The 17,792-nt window shown below is 44.8% G+C and overlaps 1 protein-coding gene across 1 annotated transcript in view; it reads left to right on the top strand.

The window, feature by feature from the left end:
• Positions 1-759: 759 nt before the first annotated feature.
• RAB31 (RAB31, member RAS oncogene family) overlaps positions 760-17,792 on the top strand; it is a 60,586-nt gene continuing 43,553 nt past the window's right edge. Inside the window, exon 1 of the mRNA XM_014871205.2 lies at positions 760-870. Within this exon, the coding sequence (XP_014726691.1) occupies positions 832-870 (39 nt within the window). The 5' untranslated portion in view covers positions 760-831. The remainder of the gene's footprint in view (positions 871-17,792) is intronic.

Raw genomic sequence — 17,792 nt, 5'->3', positions numbered from 1 at the left:
CCTGCACATAGCAGGAAAAGCTAAAAAAAAACAAAAAAAAAAAAAGGGAGAGGGATTCGGATGGTTCACAACCAGAGCAGTCCCCATCCCATGCCTAGCCCAGCACATGGCGTGTAGGACTAAAGCATATGCACAGCCCCCTGCAGGATGCCGTCTCTCACAGGCTGTTTTTCTCACGACAGCAAATATTTACCCTGCAGTACAAGAAAGACAAAGAGCTCCAGGAGGGGATCCAGCGAAGGGGTACAAAGATAATTAGGGGTCTGGAGCATCTCTCTTACGAGAAGAGACTCTGGGCCTCAGAAAAGACTGGACGGGATCTCATTAATACATAGAAGTATCTCAAAGGCGGGTGTCAAAAGGATGGTGTCAGACTCTTTGCAGTCGTTCCCAGTGACAGGATGAGGAGCAATGGCCATAAACTGAAACACAAGAGGTTTCACCTCAACACGAGGAAGAAGGCGGCAGAGCACTGGAAAAGACTGTGCGGGGAGGTCGTGGAGTCTCCCTCTCTGGAGACATCCAAACCCCACCTGTGTCACCTGCTTTAGGTGACCCTGCGGTGGCAGGAGGGTTAGACCAGATGTTTTCCAGAGGTGCCTTCCATCTCCGACGGTTCTGTGCCGTCCCCGCTCACCGTGTCCGGCCCGGGGCGCGGCTCTCAGCCCCGAGCGCGGTGCCCGCTGCGGGCGGGCGGCGCTGGGAGCGGGGCAGCGCCGAGGCGGGGCCGGGCGCATGTGACCGGCGGCGGGGGCGGCCCCGGCGGGGCTGGGCCGCCTCGGCGGGGCAGTGCGGAGCGCCGGGGATGCGGAGCGGCCGGGCCCCGGGCAGATGATGGCGATACGCGAGTTGAAAGTCTGTCTGCTCGGAGTGAGTAAAGACGACCGGGGGGTCGCTTCCCCCTTTCCTTCCTTCCTCTCTGGCCCCGCAGGTCGGGGCTCTGGGAGCTGGGTGCTCGCTGAGCCGGGGAGCGCTTCCAGCCTCGCTGTCCCGTTCCCGGCGGCGCCGCGTCCCGCGGTCCCGGGCGGGGCGGGGGGGGCTCGGCCGCAGAAAATTTCTCCACGCCGAAACTTGGCAGCGGCGCACCGGCCTCGGCGGGGCGGGGGGAGGCTTTGGGGCTGCTTGTTTTTGTCTTGTTTCTCAACTTTTTACGAGTGAGAAGGGCGTAGCGGGCTGGGGGAGGCGGTGAGTCGCTCTCTTTTGGGGGTCACCCCAGACAGGGGGGTTGGATTGCCGGCACTGAGCCCCGCCGACCCCGCGGAGGGCTCCCTTTGGTGCCAGAACCCCCAAGGCACCCTAGGGGGGGAAATTGCTGCCCACCCGTTCCAGCGGTGGGGAGGCACCCGGAGAAAAGCAGCAGCAGCACCCCGGGATACTGTGTCGGGTGGCTCCTGCTTCCCGGGGCTCCGTCCCGTCTCACCGATGTGCTGCTGCTCCGTGCTTTGTTTAGTTACTTGCCTGGCTTTATTCAGCAGCGCTGCTTTGACTCGACTCCTTACAGGAACGTCCAATTTTTGCCATTCCTTTTTTTTTTTTTTTTTTTCTTTCCCTTCTTTCGGTTTTTTGGCGAAGTCGCGCGTGAGTTTCACATCTGGAGCAGCAATGTGCTTAGCTCTGCACTTTGGCTGAGCCTGTCCCTCTCTGCCCGGCACCCAGGGAGCTTCCCGGCAAAATGTGCCTGCCCACCCAGCTGGGACAAACCCCGCCGCAGAGAGCACAGCCACCTCTCCTGGCAGTAACCAGCAGAGCATCACTACTCCAGTACACAAGTTCTTTTTAAAGTCAAACATCTCAGATGACCCGATGCAAGTTCGGCTGCTTTTAGGCCCACATCTCCATAAGCAGTCAGAGAAGCTGCATGAATGAAGGCGTTTTAGGGTGAATTTGCTTTCATGCCATCTAAGTGAGTTGAACATCTGAAAACCAAACACAAATAGACGCTCCAGTTCTCTCTGATTTGTGTTGACACTTAGCCCAGCAGGAGTGGGTGCCTTGCCCTGGAGTAGTTCTTGCCAGGATGCGGTGCCAGGGCACTGGAGAGTTCAACCCAAAGTATTTGGCAGTGACCATTCCTCCTTTCTTGGTTAGAATTCCTTCCTCTAACTTTTGAAATGGCATAGTGACAAAAATAAATGTGGTTTGTACAGACATGAGGAGTCTGTGGTAGAATATGTGGATGTGTCTTTGCTTGTTTTCTTCTCCAGCAGAAAATGTTATTTTATAGGGATGAAGTGTCTTTGGAATGAGATTTCTCATGTCCATAATTTATTGATGTTTTGTAACATTAAAACTTACTGGAGGTTTTGTAATGCAATTGTTTACTTTTTTTAAATACAGGAAAAGAAACCTATAATGCAGCTCTGTTTTACTAGGAGTATGCAATTACTCTGTAGGTTCATCAAAATGATGGGGTGGCAGTGGTAGCACTTAGGGAGATGTGTCTGTAGTTATAGTCACTTAGTAATTAATGAGATGTTCCTTCCTGAGTTTTAAGAGGGCATAGTCCTAGAATTCTGATCGCATTCATCTCATTTACCTTGGGGATTGACAGTCTGTTTTCCAAAAAGAATAGGAATCCTTCAGATGATGAATTCCCTCAAGAAGTTCAGACATTTCTAGAGCAGGGAAACTCCATACCTGTCTGCATGAACAAATGCAGACAATAATCTTCTGATCTGCTTGAAAGCTAGATGGCAGCTTGAAAATACATTCTCACATCTACCAAAACAAATCTTGACAGTTGTTTTTTTCAGTAGGTCTTGGGCCTGGTTAATCTGCATTGTATGTCATAGATCCCTTGATAATCAGTCAAGTCTGGCATGTCCTAGTGCCAAGACAAGTTCTTATCCTTGTTGGAAATATGGATTAAATTGGTTTGCAAACCCATATCCCTCCCCACGTCTGAACACAGCCCTAGGCTGCACCTCTGGATCAGACAGGAGGATCACTGACACTTTCTGGCCTCAAGCTGTGCAGAGGGCCTGGGCTTGGGCTGTTTCTGCCTATTCAGAATTTCCCAATGGGGAAAAATTGCAGGTGGTGTAACGTTTGCAAAGCCAGCTTCTCCACAATCTCTGAAGCCCCATTTGGCTACAGAGGGTCTAGATGGGAAGATGATGAAGAGGAATAGAGAAACCAGAGCTGTGATCCACATTGTGGCCCTAGAGGCCAGTGCAGTTCTCCAGGGTCAGTGAGTGGCATTGCACTAGAGATGGGAAGTAAGTTTTTGGCTCCTGGATTTAACCCCAGGATGGGATGTAACATTGCCAGGAGGGCATGTTACAAATGTCTAGTTTTTAGGATCAACCTAAGAAAATGGGATTTGGATACCTGCATTTAATTTCTTCCTCCTACAGAGTATCTTGGGGCTTTTAAAATTCTCTGTGGGTGTCATGGGAGTGATTTGGAGTGGCCAGGAGTAGTGCACTACAAGATGATGGTTATGGGATTTGTAGCTGTTGAAGGAGACACCAGCGAGAGAAGGGCAGAGGGGAAGCCTGGGGCAGCAGGAGGATGGGAGTGAGTCAGTTTGGAAGGAAGGCTCTTTGAGAAGGGATGGTTCCAGCTTGCCAGTGGGCTAGCAGGAGCAGGATGCCTGCCTGATTGTTCAGTGCCTTGCAGCCTCAGGTGTGGGAGCTCCGGAGGTGCAGTTGAGCAGCTCTCTTTAGTATGTTACCATGCAAGTATCCTCAAGCCTGCTTCTAAACTACTTCCTCCAGTAAATTATTGCTGCTGGGCAGTGAGGTATATGCATGTGGAAGGTGTTCATCTTCCTGAGTGCAAACACTTGAGCTCTGCTCCAAGTCCTGTCTTGTTACCCCTGACTCTTCTTGGTGTCTCAGTCCAGTTTGTTCCCAGCAGTTGTCCCTGTGTTAGCTGCCACATGCTTCTAGGTCTGAGCAGGTTTTAGCTGCAGCTCAGTCTATGAGGTGAAATGAAGTGTAGCTCTCATTTGACTGGCATGGTGTTTCTATGTGGGCACCTTGTTGAGGGGCTGGAGAAGAGAGGAGTGTAGGGGAGCTGCTGTGTTCCTGAGCCGTGCTTTAGTGCTGAAATGTGGCTGGCTGTGCAGCTGCCAGGTTTCCTAATCTGTCTGTGGCTGCTGAGTGCCCTGTGCCTTAGCTCCCCACATTTTCTTTATGTGGGCTGGAGGAGCGATTTGTAACTCCCTGCCAAATCCTGACATAACTGTGTGTGGCAACCGCAGAAGAGATTGCCAGGCAATCTCTTTTGCTAAGGCAAAGTTTCTTGTCTTTGTCACTTCCTGAGGAAACTTTGACAACTCTTCAGACTTTGGGAGGTGGAATGCTGACTACCGTCTAAAGTGACCTCCATCACCCCTTTCCGTTTGTTTTTGTTTATTACATTTTTGTGTTGTGACTGTGCATCACAGGACCAAAGGAGGTAGGATTGGAAGAGGCTCAGAGGTCATCCCTTGTCCCTAAAGCCCTTCTTGTTCCTGACATATGTTTGTTTTCCTCTGTCTTTTGAAACTCATGATCTTCTCCCTGGAGTTATGTCCCAGGACTTAACTGCTTTTACTGTAGAAAGTTTTTCCTGAACATAGTACCCACATCTTCCCTAGCTGAGACTTTGTTTCTTCACCCTTCTTGCTTGTGCCTCTGTTTTCTTGCTCTTAAGAAGTTGTTTGCTGGTGTGCCTTCTGCTAGCACGAAAATGCTGTCTGAAGCTGGTGAGCCTGCATTTGTAAAAGGGGTGACATTTCCTCTGTGGAAATTACACTGTGATATTGAGCACAGCACACTGGGAATCTTTTAGTGTGTCTAAAATGCTTGTCGTAATTAATGCTTTCATGGCCTACATGTGCCAACACAAATAGGAAAGCTGCTGTTAAAAACAAAACTGCACCTGTGGCTGGGTTGAACCAGTTGAGGAGCTTTCTTCTCACCAGGTATGTGCAAGGTGGCCTCCATGGTAAGGTGAGCATCCTGCTGAAGATGCTGCACAGTGCAGAAGCCACGGGTGCAGTGTTGTAGCCTAAAACAGAGAGTTGAGCACATAAAGGGGGTTATGAAAAGAGGAAAAATGTACTGATGAAGTAAATGTGTCTTCTATAATTTTGTCCACAAAAGTATCTTGTCTGAGAGAAGAACAGTCTGCCAAGTAATTTTCCCCCTGTGTTAATGGTCCATCATCACCTGCTCATTCATTCATATTTATTATGTAAATGAGTATCTCTATCATGAGAGAAATTTTTGAGTTGTGACCACTTGGCTTTCTGTCTTGTGAAGTCTCTGGTTTGAAGTGTCCATCATTGCAGCCTTTCCATCAGAGGAGCCCTTTAATCTGTATTTCTTTCCTAGACAATTATGTTTTTCATTATAGTGAAACATCAAATTACAAGTAAAACTGAACAGTGGTGTTAAGTCCAAGGGGAACTGAAAGACAGACACATGGTTAGCTGATCTGGATATACCTCATTTTCTTGGAAAATGTTTTTTCTTGGCATTCTTCTTTGGTGAAGAATGCTCTGAAATCTCCACTTATTATAGGCACACAGCATTTCCATATTCCATTGCCCTGCTTTGCCAGTCAAAAGAAGTACAAGATACTGAAAGAGACTGGGACTGGTGATTTTGTTTTTATTGTGTTTATCAATATTGCTTAAAAATCCAGTTATGCACCAAGCAAGAAAGGCCGTTCTCATGTATCAATAAAAAAGTGTCTTCAGAAGCCTAAAACATCCTTTTCATGTTTTTTTATAAGATATTTAAATGGCTACAATCAGATTTTTTGCAATATATACATTAAATATGTAGGTAAACAATTTCTCACAGTTTGGAGTTCGGGATTTCATGTTGATCTTGGCCCTATTGCTTTCCTGACATATCTACAAAACTTTTTTCTTTACTAATTTCTTCCAAGGGTTTTGTGTGGGATTGCTTAGAAGAGTAGACTGGGACATCCTTCTAGGAAAAGGTAATTGTGGAGGCCACACTCTGCTTTCGTTTCCAGTGGCTCAACCAAATTGGATTTCTGAAGAAGCAGAAGGAGGAATTTGAAGCAGATTTCAGTTTCAGTAGCAGCAAAGCCTTAAAGGGGAAGCTTGTTACTAATAATCTATTGGGTGGCAAAAGGGTACCCTGTGGTTGGTGCCTGTTGCTGCACTTCATGGGCTCCCATCCACTGATAACCAGCTCTGAGCTCCCATCCCATGCTTGTAACCTGCCTGTTGAATGAGTCCATGCAGTGACTATCACCCAGAAATCATATACAGGCTGTAGTTTTACTGCCTCTCAAATTCTCTTTAAATTTAGATTTCCCCAGCCCCTTGCTCTTTCTGATTTCTGGCCAAAAAATTGGGAAACTTCTTGGTTTACAGTAGTTCTGGGGGAAAAATTCCCCACATTCTTTCTTTCTGCCAAAATAAGGAAGTTGAATGGTGATTAACTCTTTTTTCACATAGTTGAATGTAGTTTTAGCCTTACTCAGTGAAGTAATGCTGAGGCAGACTATGTGAAGGAGGCAGAAACTTTGCAAACAATACACGGGGAAAAGAAAAACCCTCTCATTTTCGTCAGGTGGTTCCTTTTAACTGGCTTAAGTCCAGCCATATTAAAAGGCCATTTTTAATTTGCATCTAAAGTGTGTTTTCTGAGACTCTGGTTGATGGTGGGGCTTGTTTCTGAGGTGATAATTTGATTTATTGATAGGATGTGTTGCAGTTACAATGCAGTTGAGCTGCCCATGGGCAAAGGCCTTTGAGTCTGCAGGGCTTTTGCTTGTGATGGTGTTTATAAATTAAAGTGCTGGTGCATTTTGCTTGTGTTGGGTTGTGTCTGAGCTGGGTGCAATGTGAGTGCTGCAGACTGCAAGTGCACATACTGGAGAGATGTATTTTTGATGTATTCTGTCTAAAATTTCTCAAGTTAATTGCTTGTTGAGAGAAGCATTTACAGGGAGACTGGAGCCATAACTCTGCTGCTCTTGCTCTTTTGCCTCCCTGCTGCTCCTTGTTGCAAATGCCATTTGCCCAGTCTTCAGGGCTGTTAGACCCTCCAGGGACTGCTATTAGTCATGGATTTCCTGGCCACATCTCTCTTCAGATAACATCAGGACAGGCACTTTTTTTGTTTTCATTTCCTGCTGTGGTTTTGAGGGGAAGGCAGATGGGCACGTTGAAGTGAGCACAGCTGGCTTTAGAAGGTTTGCACAGAATAATAGGATGGTTTGAGTTGGAAAGGGCCTTAAGGATCATCTGGTTCCAGCCCTGTTGCCATGGGCAGGGTCACCTCCCACTGGAGCAGGCTGCTGTTGACTCCACCTTCCCCACAGCTCAGGTGCTGCCTTGGAAAGCTGAGTGCAGGGCAAGAAGTTTCTCCTCACCTTTGGTGGCTCGCCAGCCTCCTCTGATGAGGGGGCTGATGTTTTTGGAGCTGTGATCTCCATCCAGAGGTCTGGAGCTTCCTCTGCTCGTATTTTTCTCGAGGTGTTTCTGGGGCCAGCCAAGTGCCCAGCACATGGTTAGAGGTACCTTCCAAAAGGGTTGGGAAAGGAGGTTGGGAGCTGGGTAGAGTTTGTCTACCTACAGTGTTACCTCCATGCAGTGCTAATCACACCTGTGGGTTAGATCACCATGCCCCTGAGTTGGACCATCCCCTGCTTTTTAGAGAGGGCAGAGCAAGCCTTCAGTGCTTTATTCCTTGTCATGTCCCCCATTATCTCCTGTATTAGGCCAAGGGCAGCTCATGTGAATAAAACTCCTCAGCCCCTCGCCAAAAGGTGTCTGGAGCCACCATGGGACACGTGCTTCCAAAGTAAACCAAAATAGAAGATGTTTTTGTTCTTAGGGAGTTGTTTTTCTTCTCACTACATACCTTGTAGAGGCTGGGCAGTTGTGTCAAGGTAAAAGGAAATTTTAAAAATTCCATCTCAGTGAGGTGCCAGGAAAGGGGCACATTTCGGTTTTCTTCTGAAACATCCTGTGCACCCTTTCCATGAATGCTCGCCGTTCAGAGCACCACTGCCAAAAGACAAATCCAAGCTTTAGTAAGCTCCAGAGGAGGTGGATGGGAGGCCAGCTGGGAGCACAGCCTTGTGTAAGCACATGCCAGTGGTTGATTTACAGTCTCTGGCCTTGCAGGGCTGTGCTGAAAGCTGAACAACAGGCAGTGGAACAAACGCTTTTTATTTTCGCTGGGATATTTTTAAACAGAAATGCTGCTTAGTGCATGGGTTTTATATTTTTTTGCAGATGAGGGTAGAGAAGTTATGGTTTTTCACTTTTTGTTTTGGCCAGAGTATGTTCTTATTTGGGCAACATGTGGAAGTGCATGTGCATGAAATGCAGCCACTAAATACTTTGTGTCCCTGAGTTATTGTTTCCTCCTTTGTCAGCAGAGTGACAGGATGCTGCAGACGTCACTGGGTGTCCTGGTTGGACCCCTCAGGGGACTACAGTCCCTGCAGGGAACTATAAAAAACTGTAAATGGTAAATATCAGGCTCTTACAGGAATTCATGTACGGTTAAGGTCTCTCTGAAGCAGATTCTCCTTTCCTTTAAAGGTTTTTTTTTCTGAAAAAATAAAATTAAATTTTGGGCCCATTTAATTCTGCAGCAAACAAAACTTAAGTGTTGATAGGATCTCATGGTTCATCAGCAAAGCTGTGCCTCTGGGCTACAGAACTTGTCTGAAGTCACTTGCATCTCCTTCCACATTCACTGATGACCTGCGGGATACAACTGGAATAGCTTTAACCTTCTCTATTGTATGCTTGTAACTGGTAACTGATAACTCATCTCCAGTATTGCTGTTGTGTAAATTCTCCTGATCTACCCATTTCTTACTGTGAGGGAATTCAGTGGCAAAAAAGAATCCTTAGGTCAACATGTGGTGTGTGCCAACAGAGCAAAGCTGTACTGGGAATCACCAGACTGGCCAAAGAGACTGAAAAGAGCATTTCCTTGAATGTGGTATGGTGTCACACCAAGGCTCAGCTTGAGTCTTGAGACTTCAATTTTTAGCTACTTGATTTAAGTGGGTAACAATATGTTATCACTATTGTCAATAGTTTAGGATTTAGAAGCATATTACAACTGAAGTATTTTGTAATGTTGGTAAATGTACAGTAACAACTTTCATTTTGAGCATCCTCTATTATCTGTGGAGGCAAATACTAATTTTGTTTGCTTTAGGCAGTCTCTGTTAATAAAAAAACCCTCAAACCACCAAAAAAATGAATCTCTCACTGGTTGATACACACTGCTATAAGCCTCTAAGGGTGCACTTCCACTTTGTGGCTGGATGAATCTCACAGTTGATTAATTCCTGCAGGGATTTAGGAAATGAGAAAGGGAATATGTTCTTTCTTGAATAGGAAGCCCATTATCTATCTTTTTTTTTTTCTAATTTGCATACTAAATATAAGTATTTAAGTGCCTATTTTAAGAATAATAATATCAACATTTGAAATACACCTTCTTAAAGCTGATGTGAACAGGAAGCCTCCACCACTTTTAGGCCAGAAGTTGTTCATGGTGCATAGTCCCTGCTGACTTCAACCTTTTCAATACTGTGTAGACAAGCTTCCTTTTAGGATTTTTATTTCATGAATGTATATGATTTTTTTTTTTTGCTACATTATCCCTTACACCAGCAGTTTTCTTTTTTGAATGTTATTGCTCTTGTGGAAAATCCAAGGAAAGCTGAACTTCGTTTTTGTCTTGGTTTGGTTAAGTGTCAGGGAGAGAATTAAACCTTGTCTTCAAGTGCTGACTACAGCAGCAGAGTGTAGTTTATGTGAATAGTCTTCAGAATTGATTGTTCTGTCCTTTGATGTATATTTTTTTCTGCCTTGGATATTTTTGTTTATTTTTTTTTCCTGCAGAGTGTGCTTGGAAAGAATAAATGCATGCCAGGGCATTAGACAGACAGCTGGAGCATTTTTTATGTAACAAAAATGGCAGCTGGATAAAACCAGATAACATAAATTTGATTTGAGATTATGTAACTGAAACCCTAATCTGAGTAGCATCCTTAAGCATATGTTTGATTCTGAGCATTAGGCTAATCCCTCTTCAGCAGAGTATCAGGGTACATCCTTCGGCCTTTGCTGCATGTGCTAAATTGAATCCCATGCTTAAAGCTCATCATATGCTTAAACACACAGCTCAGTGTGCTGCTGTGTGGAGAATAAGATAAAATGTTTAGATAAATTAAGTATTTGAGATAACACAGCTCGTGAGTGATTCCTGTCGTTTGACATTAAGGCCAGACAGAGTAGCTGAGATCTACCTATCTTATGGCCAGGTTTGTCTTCTCCCTTAGGCCAATGTGGAAAAAAGAGAGAAAGTGAATCTTCAACACCGTAAATCCAAATTTGAAAAGATTGTCTGGAGGAGAGTGGTAGCCCTGCAGCCTAAAAAGTTCTTCAGGAATAGTTTATGACCAAAGAATGGTTTGGGTTGGAAGGGACCTTAAAGATCATGTCATTCCAGCCCTCCTGCCGTGGGCAGGGACACGTTCCTGTAGACAACATGGAACACTTGCAAGGATGTGCAGATCGGTAGAAAAAGGGGTGTAGAAATTGGCACAGAGGAGATTTGGAGGAGCAGAGACTAATGGAGAAGGAGGTGGAGTACTGAAACTGTGACACCAAGGGAGAACGTGAGAGCCTGGCAGGGGGACTGGTGAGAGGGAATGAGGAACACAGAGGAGTAAAGTCAGGAGCAAGGGAAAGAGAAACTGAGGATAATAAACCAGAAAGCTAAACAGAGCAAACCAATAAAAGGTTGTAGAAATAATAACATGCCATGAAAAAAACCTCTCCCTTGGTTTTAGCCTTCAGTTTCTTTTTAAATGATTTTAAAACCCTGACTTTGTCTTAGTACTGTTTCATTTGTGTTTCAAAACATTTTTGGCCAGTGGAGCCTGCAGAATTGTTGTTTGCATTTCTTTAAATTCAGCTAAAACATTGTCACAGATGTGACACAGGGAAGCTTTGGTAGGATCTCATTGGCCAGCTGAGATGTCCTCAATCCCTGTGCCTGTTGTTCTGCCATGTCTGGGATCTGTGGGAACTTTGGAGTTAGTTCCATGTAGTCCCAAACACTCAGGCTGTGACACTGGAAGTGTTTAGTATCCAGACAGTCTGTCTTGAGGGAGACTCCTCAGTCCCTTTTGTTTGGCTTTTCCTGCTTTGGAGGGAAAGATAAAATGCACTCTTCTACCCCTCTGTCGTTTGAGGAGATGTCCTTGAATGTACTAAACTCCATGGTTTAGCATTCCATTTGAAATGCTCCCAGCATGTTTTCAGTTGAGATTTGCAAAGCCTAGACACTTTTGACCATTTCTGGTTTCCTGATTTTGAGTGAAGATGAGCAAAAATGGCCAGGTGAATAAAAACTTCCTTCTGCAAGTCAGTTGTAAGCTAGATACTGATTTCCTAGTTACTTTTGTGATGGAGAGAAAAAGGTGCCTTAACAGTAAGAGCAACAAAATCTGGTTTTCTTAAGGGCAATTCTCTGAAAAGTTGAATTTTGTGGCACTAGTGTTACCAGCTTTTAGAAGTTGTTGTGTTTCATTCCCGACGAAATCAACAGGAGGTGAACACATTCGAGAAGTCAAGTGCTTAAGGGCTACAGCCTTGCTCTGATAATTTCTCTCATTTATGAGCCTGTTTGGTGCAGATAGCTTCACATTTAGTAACTTCACAGCAGCACACAGTAAATCCACAGATAAAAAAACTCAGCCCTGGGTTTTATTATACTGTGCTTGCTGTTATCTCCTCTGTTTACTTGCATGAGTGATAGACGGGAAAGCACCAGGTGGGTCTTTATATGATGCTGTTTAAAATAACTGCTGATGTTTGCTGTCTTAGGGAAAACTTTACATCCAGACAATGGGTGGAATGAATATGAAATCACTACTAATTGAGGTTAATTAAACCTAACAGTTGGGTGAAACATTTCTTAACATAGATTTAGGTTTAGGCAAACTTCTGATTGTCCATTTCCAGTCCTGCACATAAATTCAGGAAATGAAAACCCCCAGTTTCAAGGATTCTAGGCCTCGCCTTCATGTTGCTACCTAATGTCCACATGGATACATAGTATCTACGTGTAATTTACAGTTAATTGGAAATAACAAATAATGGCAAATTTCAGGAACTCTCAACTTGTCTGCTTCCCCTGATACTCCCTGGAGAAGACACTTGTTTTATTGTGTCAGGTAGGCTGATGGAGGCAGATTTCCAAAGACTGGCAAATTGTAAAAGCAGCTTGCATAAAGAGGGTGCCATTAGCAGCTGGGCAGCCTTTAGGCTGCTGATCAAGGAGACCAGCTCACACCTTAGGTGGTCACCAGAGGCTGCTCATTGTGCAGGTTGTTGTATCAGTAAGAGGAACTGATAAGCAGAGGCAGAGTTTCTGGCAATAAATCCAGGTACAAAATCCTTAGTTCCTGTCCCACCCTTGTGGTGTTTCCTGATCTGCTCAAGGCTGATGGTGTCCGGCTACCTTTGGCAGTAGAGACCAGAAAAGAGTTATTTTCTTCTGGTTGTTGGTAGGTGACATACCCAGTACCAAGGCTCTGCTAATTTGGAGCAAAGATCTGTGGCCGTGAGGCTGGTTCCTGTTTGTTAGAGGAAATGTTAGTTTTTATAGCTGCCCCCTGAAACTGCCTTCTTCCTCTCTGGCGCAAGGGAGAAGGGATTGGGCTTTCTTGTCTCCAGGACTGAAGTTTTCAACTTGTGTTTTAGTTAGAACTCATGATTTACATGGCTTTTTTCTTCCTCTCTGGTATGAAATGCAATAACAAATTGCAGGTGGGACAGTTACAAACTGGGAGGAGTATGTCTAAACGTTGAATTGAGTAGGGCTTATTGAGCTTGGGTGGACAAATTTGAAGGTAATTGAGCCCTTTCACAATTTTTCCAGGCAATTACTGGACAATTTTTATACTAGTGGAATAGCAAGTTGAACACAAGAGCCATTTTATCAAATGCTGTGGTTGATGGGTGTATTGTTGCTTGTGTAAGAGCCACTGTCTTCATTTAATAAAAGAAAATGACTGTTGGTACTTGTCGGCAATCTGCAATGTGAAATTACAGGGTTTGGAATGGATTATCAATTTCAGACTGGTTGGAGGATTTTGAATATCTTCTGTGTTGGGACAGGAATATAAATTATTTTGTTTTCATATTTACTGGGTGGCACTAACAGGGCTACATTTCTAAATCATGACCCCTAATGATAGAATTTGACAATGAAAAGATGTTGGAATATGTACAGCACCTTGTGTCAAACAGCAGTTCAAATCAAAGTATCCCCTCATCATATTAGTATTTTGAAAGTTGCAGCTGTTACAATATATGTGGGGAAGGTTAACTTAGGAAAAGAATTTTGTTTGGAAAGAACTACACAGAATTGTTTATCTCATTTTTTTGCTGGCAAATTGTGCTTGAAAACAACATTTGTCAGGATGCTGTTGCTTAATGTGTTTACTTAACTATGAAAACCTCAGGTTATTTATGCATGTAGTCTGAAAACTAAATTTAGTTTCTCTGATCACTGCATTGCACAATGGTGATGGAGGATATTTAACCAAATTGTTATGCTGGTGTGTGTGCATATGGCCAATAGAGATAAAACCCCTGCAATCAATACTCATTATCACTGACAATGTGAGGTACAGTCACTTGGATGTTACTTCCCTTATGTAATTTTTCAACTTCAGGGACACTTATGAGGATTTCTAAGTAGATACTATTCACACATTTTTCACTGTCTCTTTAAATAGGAATTTCTCTGTGGGAAGAGTAGTACATCAGGTGGATTTTTGTGACTGCAGGTGTGTTTTGAGATAGAGCAGGTAGGAAAGGGGTAGCAGCATGCAGATGTTAGAAAGTTTCCCAAACTGATCTAGAAAATGAACTCTGACCATTGGAATTGCCAAAATCCAGGTATTACTATCAATAAAATTGCATAGGCATTAAAGCAGTACTTGTAGTTTTAATTTTTTTCAGCTTTATTTAGCTCCTCCCAGTTGGACGTTTGACTTGCTGGAGAGATCTCTGAAATTTGCCTTTAGTTCCTATTTCATTGGTGTGGGGAGTGTGACCCATGGTAAACCAGGGCCCATTTCTCATCCTTACCTGAAAAATGAAATGGTGAACATTGGAGAGGTCACACTGAAGTGTCTGTGATGGAGCTCAGATGGGAAATCAGCAAGCTGGCAGCAGGGAGATGACATTAGGGTGAACTAGGGTGGTAGGAGAGCATGCCATGGTTTGAGGTTCTCGAGGGAAGCTGTGAATGCCACGTCCCTGCAGGTGTTCAGGACCAGGCTGGGTGGGACTTTGAGCAACTTAAGCTGGTGGAAGCTGTCCTTGTCCATGGCAAGGGGGATGGAACTAGGTGGTCTTTAAGGTCCCTTTCATCCCAAACCATTCTATAGTTCCATGAATCTGTAACACACTGTCTTAGCACTTACAAGGCACCTGTCAGGGTGGGTTTAGTGGGTTTATCTACTGGTTTACCTACCATGGTCAGGAGGATCCTATGATCCAGTGGTCAGTAAAAGGCAATTAGAGGTATGATTCTTGTTTGGATGATAGTGACTCCATGAAGTCCCACAGCTGTAGTCTCCTAAAAATTAAGTCAAGAATTTTCCCTCTGCAGCACACAACATTGTTGATACTGTACAGGTTTGGGTGGGGTTTTTGTGGGGTTTTGTGGGGTTTTTCCTTTCTTTGTTCATTAACACAATAAATTAATTGTGGGATGGGGCATTCCTTTGAAGCTGCCTTTGCCACGTTCACACTATCCATTGCCACACAGGGCTCCTCAAGCTGGTACCAGCAGTGGGAGATGCCTGTGATTCCAAGGGAAGGTGCTCAGCCACTCTTCTTTCCCTCTCAGTCTGTCTCACCTTTGAGTTCTAAGTTCGTCCTGCTGTCGTTTTTCCCTCCTTACGGGGGCCTTTTGCTCCCAGCTCACTCTGTTAGCCCGTGTCCCTGCCTTCGCTCGGATCCCATGGCCAGGTGTGCCCGGTTCCCTGATCCCGTAGTCCCAGGAGTCACCAGGTGGTGCTATTGCCCAGGGAAATGCCCTCCCCTGCACTGCCGGCAGCCCAGCCCTTGCAGAAGGGTTCGGTGCTGTCTGGTTTTGGGATGGAGCTTTCTTTGGTGGGCAGCTGTCTCAGGTAGTGCGAGGGGTCTTGTTTCTTGCCACGGGTTCAGTCTTAACTCAGCTTTATTGACGCAAAGTTGCTTCTCGTGACTTAATCAGCCAGTGCCTTGTTTGACAATGGGGTCCCCCCAAAGGCTGGACTGCTCTGCACAGTTTGTGACCACCCTGTTGTACTCAAAAGCTGCTTCACTGTAGTGTGAAGATTAGCAAGTCTCACTAAGGATATCCTCAGCTTTGTACTATTGGCTTCCCCATGCAATCCAGTAGGAGGGATTTTTGTTTGTTCATTGGCATGTGCTGCTAGTCCAAAGGAGATTTGTGTGTGTGTGACCCCTCAAAGGTGCTCCTCTTCTTTCTCCTTTCATCCTCTCGTCTTATTAGCCAGCCAGATTGATATCACCTTATTTGCAGCGGGTTTTTATAGAGTTCATGCTCCTACTTGAAATTAGTAGAGGCAGTTCAAAACGTGGAGTTGAGTATCTTAAATGAATAGCCAATGCCCCCAAAAGCCACAATTTCAGCTGAAGGAATGCAAATAAACACCGAGTTCCTTCTTTTTCACCAGGCTAAGCAATTCTCTCTCCACAGCCGCCTATACCACATGCTGTCAAGGGCATAAGAAATTGAGATTCTGCTCTTTGATTTCAATTTAAAATCCTCCATTTCTCTTGGCAGTTCATCTGCTGTTCTGAATTTGATAACTTGTGTGCAAAGAGTGTAAGAAAAAGACACAGAATTAGCTGGAAATTTGATGTGGGGAAGCAGTCTCTAAATAATGTTAGCAACAATCAAAGGCTGTTGTCTTTGCTGTCCACACTCATGGCTGTGGTTAGCTTGCACTTTGTAGTATGATAACATGCAGTGATTAAGCATAAATAGTCGAATTGGAATATGGATTTGGGTTAGCTTTTGGCTGGTTGGTTGTTTTCTTGACCAGAGCAGGTGTCCTCTAAAAATTGTGACGCAGAGGTAGGTTGGCTGCAGTGTTAATTTTATTCCTGAAGAATAACTCTGTTCTTTCCCTCCACAGCCCCCTTTCTCATAAATAAAGATGGCTTTATATTCCTGTGCCAGCTTCATAGACAAAGGAGTTGGCAGGTTGTGGAAGAGCAGCATGATTTGTAAGTCCTGGAAGAGTGAATGTGCAGCAGACACGTGGAACACTGTGCTGGGGCAATGAGTATCACTCCAGGCTGGGGCATGACCAGATTGGGAGCAGCCCTGCTGAGAAGGACCTGGGGATTCTGCTGGATAAGAAGCTGGGCATGAGCTGTCAGTGTGAGCTTGCAGCCCAGAAAGTCAAATGCATTCTGGGCTGCATCCAAAGCAGTGTGGCCAGCGGGGAGGGGATTCTGCCCCTCTGCTCTGGTGAGACCCCACCTGCAGTGCTGCATCCAGCTCTGGGGTCCAGCACAGGACATGGACCTGTTGGAGTGAGTCCAGGGGAGGCCACCAAGATGATTAGAGGGATGGGGCATCTCTTATACAACAGAAGGCTGAGAGAATTGGAATTGTTCAGGCAAGAGATGAGAAGGCTTCAGGGTGACCTAGTTGCAGCCTTCCAATACCTGAAAGGAGCCTACAAGAAAGATGGAGAGGGACTTTTTACAATGTGTAAGTGACAGGACAAGGATGAATGGATTAATAGATTCAAACAAAAAGATAGTAGGTTTGGATTAGATATTAGGAGGAAGTTTTGTGTGGGTGGTGAGGCACTGGAACAGGTTGTCCAGAGTTGTAGATGCCCCATCCTTTGAAAGTGTTGAAGGCCAGGCTGGATGGTGCATTGGGCAGCCCGTTCTATTGAAAGATGTCCCTGCCCCTTGTAGAAGGGTTGGAGGTAGATGATCTTTAAGGCCCCTTTTTATGATTCTGTGATTCTTAAGGCTGCAGCTATGATTCTCCATGCCATCAACACAGCATGAAGACCTTGGGATTGGAGCCCTAACGATGATAGCAGAATAATGCAAATTATCTTGGAAACACTCTAGGAAAGATTTGGATTTTATATAATATTACATGCACTGATATATCAATGTCTCTGGCAAAGTGAATTTGTTGCTAGCATTAGCTATGATACAGACATTAGCTGCTCTTCAGTCTCTCTTATCTCCGGCCAGGTGCATTGCCTTGGTAGGATGACAAAGTGCTTTTGGCCATCAATACTTGATTTTGTACTTTATAGTTTGATGTTGCTTGTGGTCTTTGGGTATGTCTTAGACAAAAGTAGATAGTTGAAGAGATTGTAATTAATAGTGCGGTCTGTGAGTGAGGGAGGGATGAAAATACTTTTTTGTCTATAAAAGAGAAAAGAATACAGCAAAATATTAAAGAAAGTGTATTTGAAACTTGGGCATTAGAGGATTTTTGTTGTCTCTGAAAGATTACTGGGATCTTGTGGAGAGCAAGGGGCCTGTGACTATGAAGAAACTTGCTAAGTCTAAAGAAGCCTACAGGTCACCAGGACCTGTAGGACTGCATTCTCTGGCTTCAGGTATGGCAGATACTGGAGCAGCTATGCAGGCCTGAGTTTAATTCCATAGGAGGATGTGTGCAGGATGTGTGTGGAAGGAAACCATATGCTGAATAATCACACTAGTAAGGATGCCAAAACTGGTGAGGCAGCAGGCATTTGGGCTT

The sequence above is a fragment of the Sturnus vulgaris genome, chromosome 1, assembly GCF_052056855.1.
Source record: "Sturnus vulgaris isolate bStuVul1 chromosome 1, bStuVul1.hap1, whole genome shotgun sequence".
Taxonomy (NCBI): Eukaryota; Metazoa; Chordata; class Aves; order Passeriformes; family Sturnidae; genus Sturnus; species Sturnus vulgaris.
Note: the sequence above shows the minus strand (reverse complement) of the source record. Positions and strands in the feature narration are given on the sequence as shown.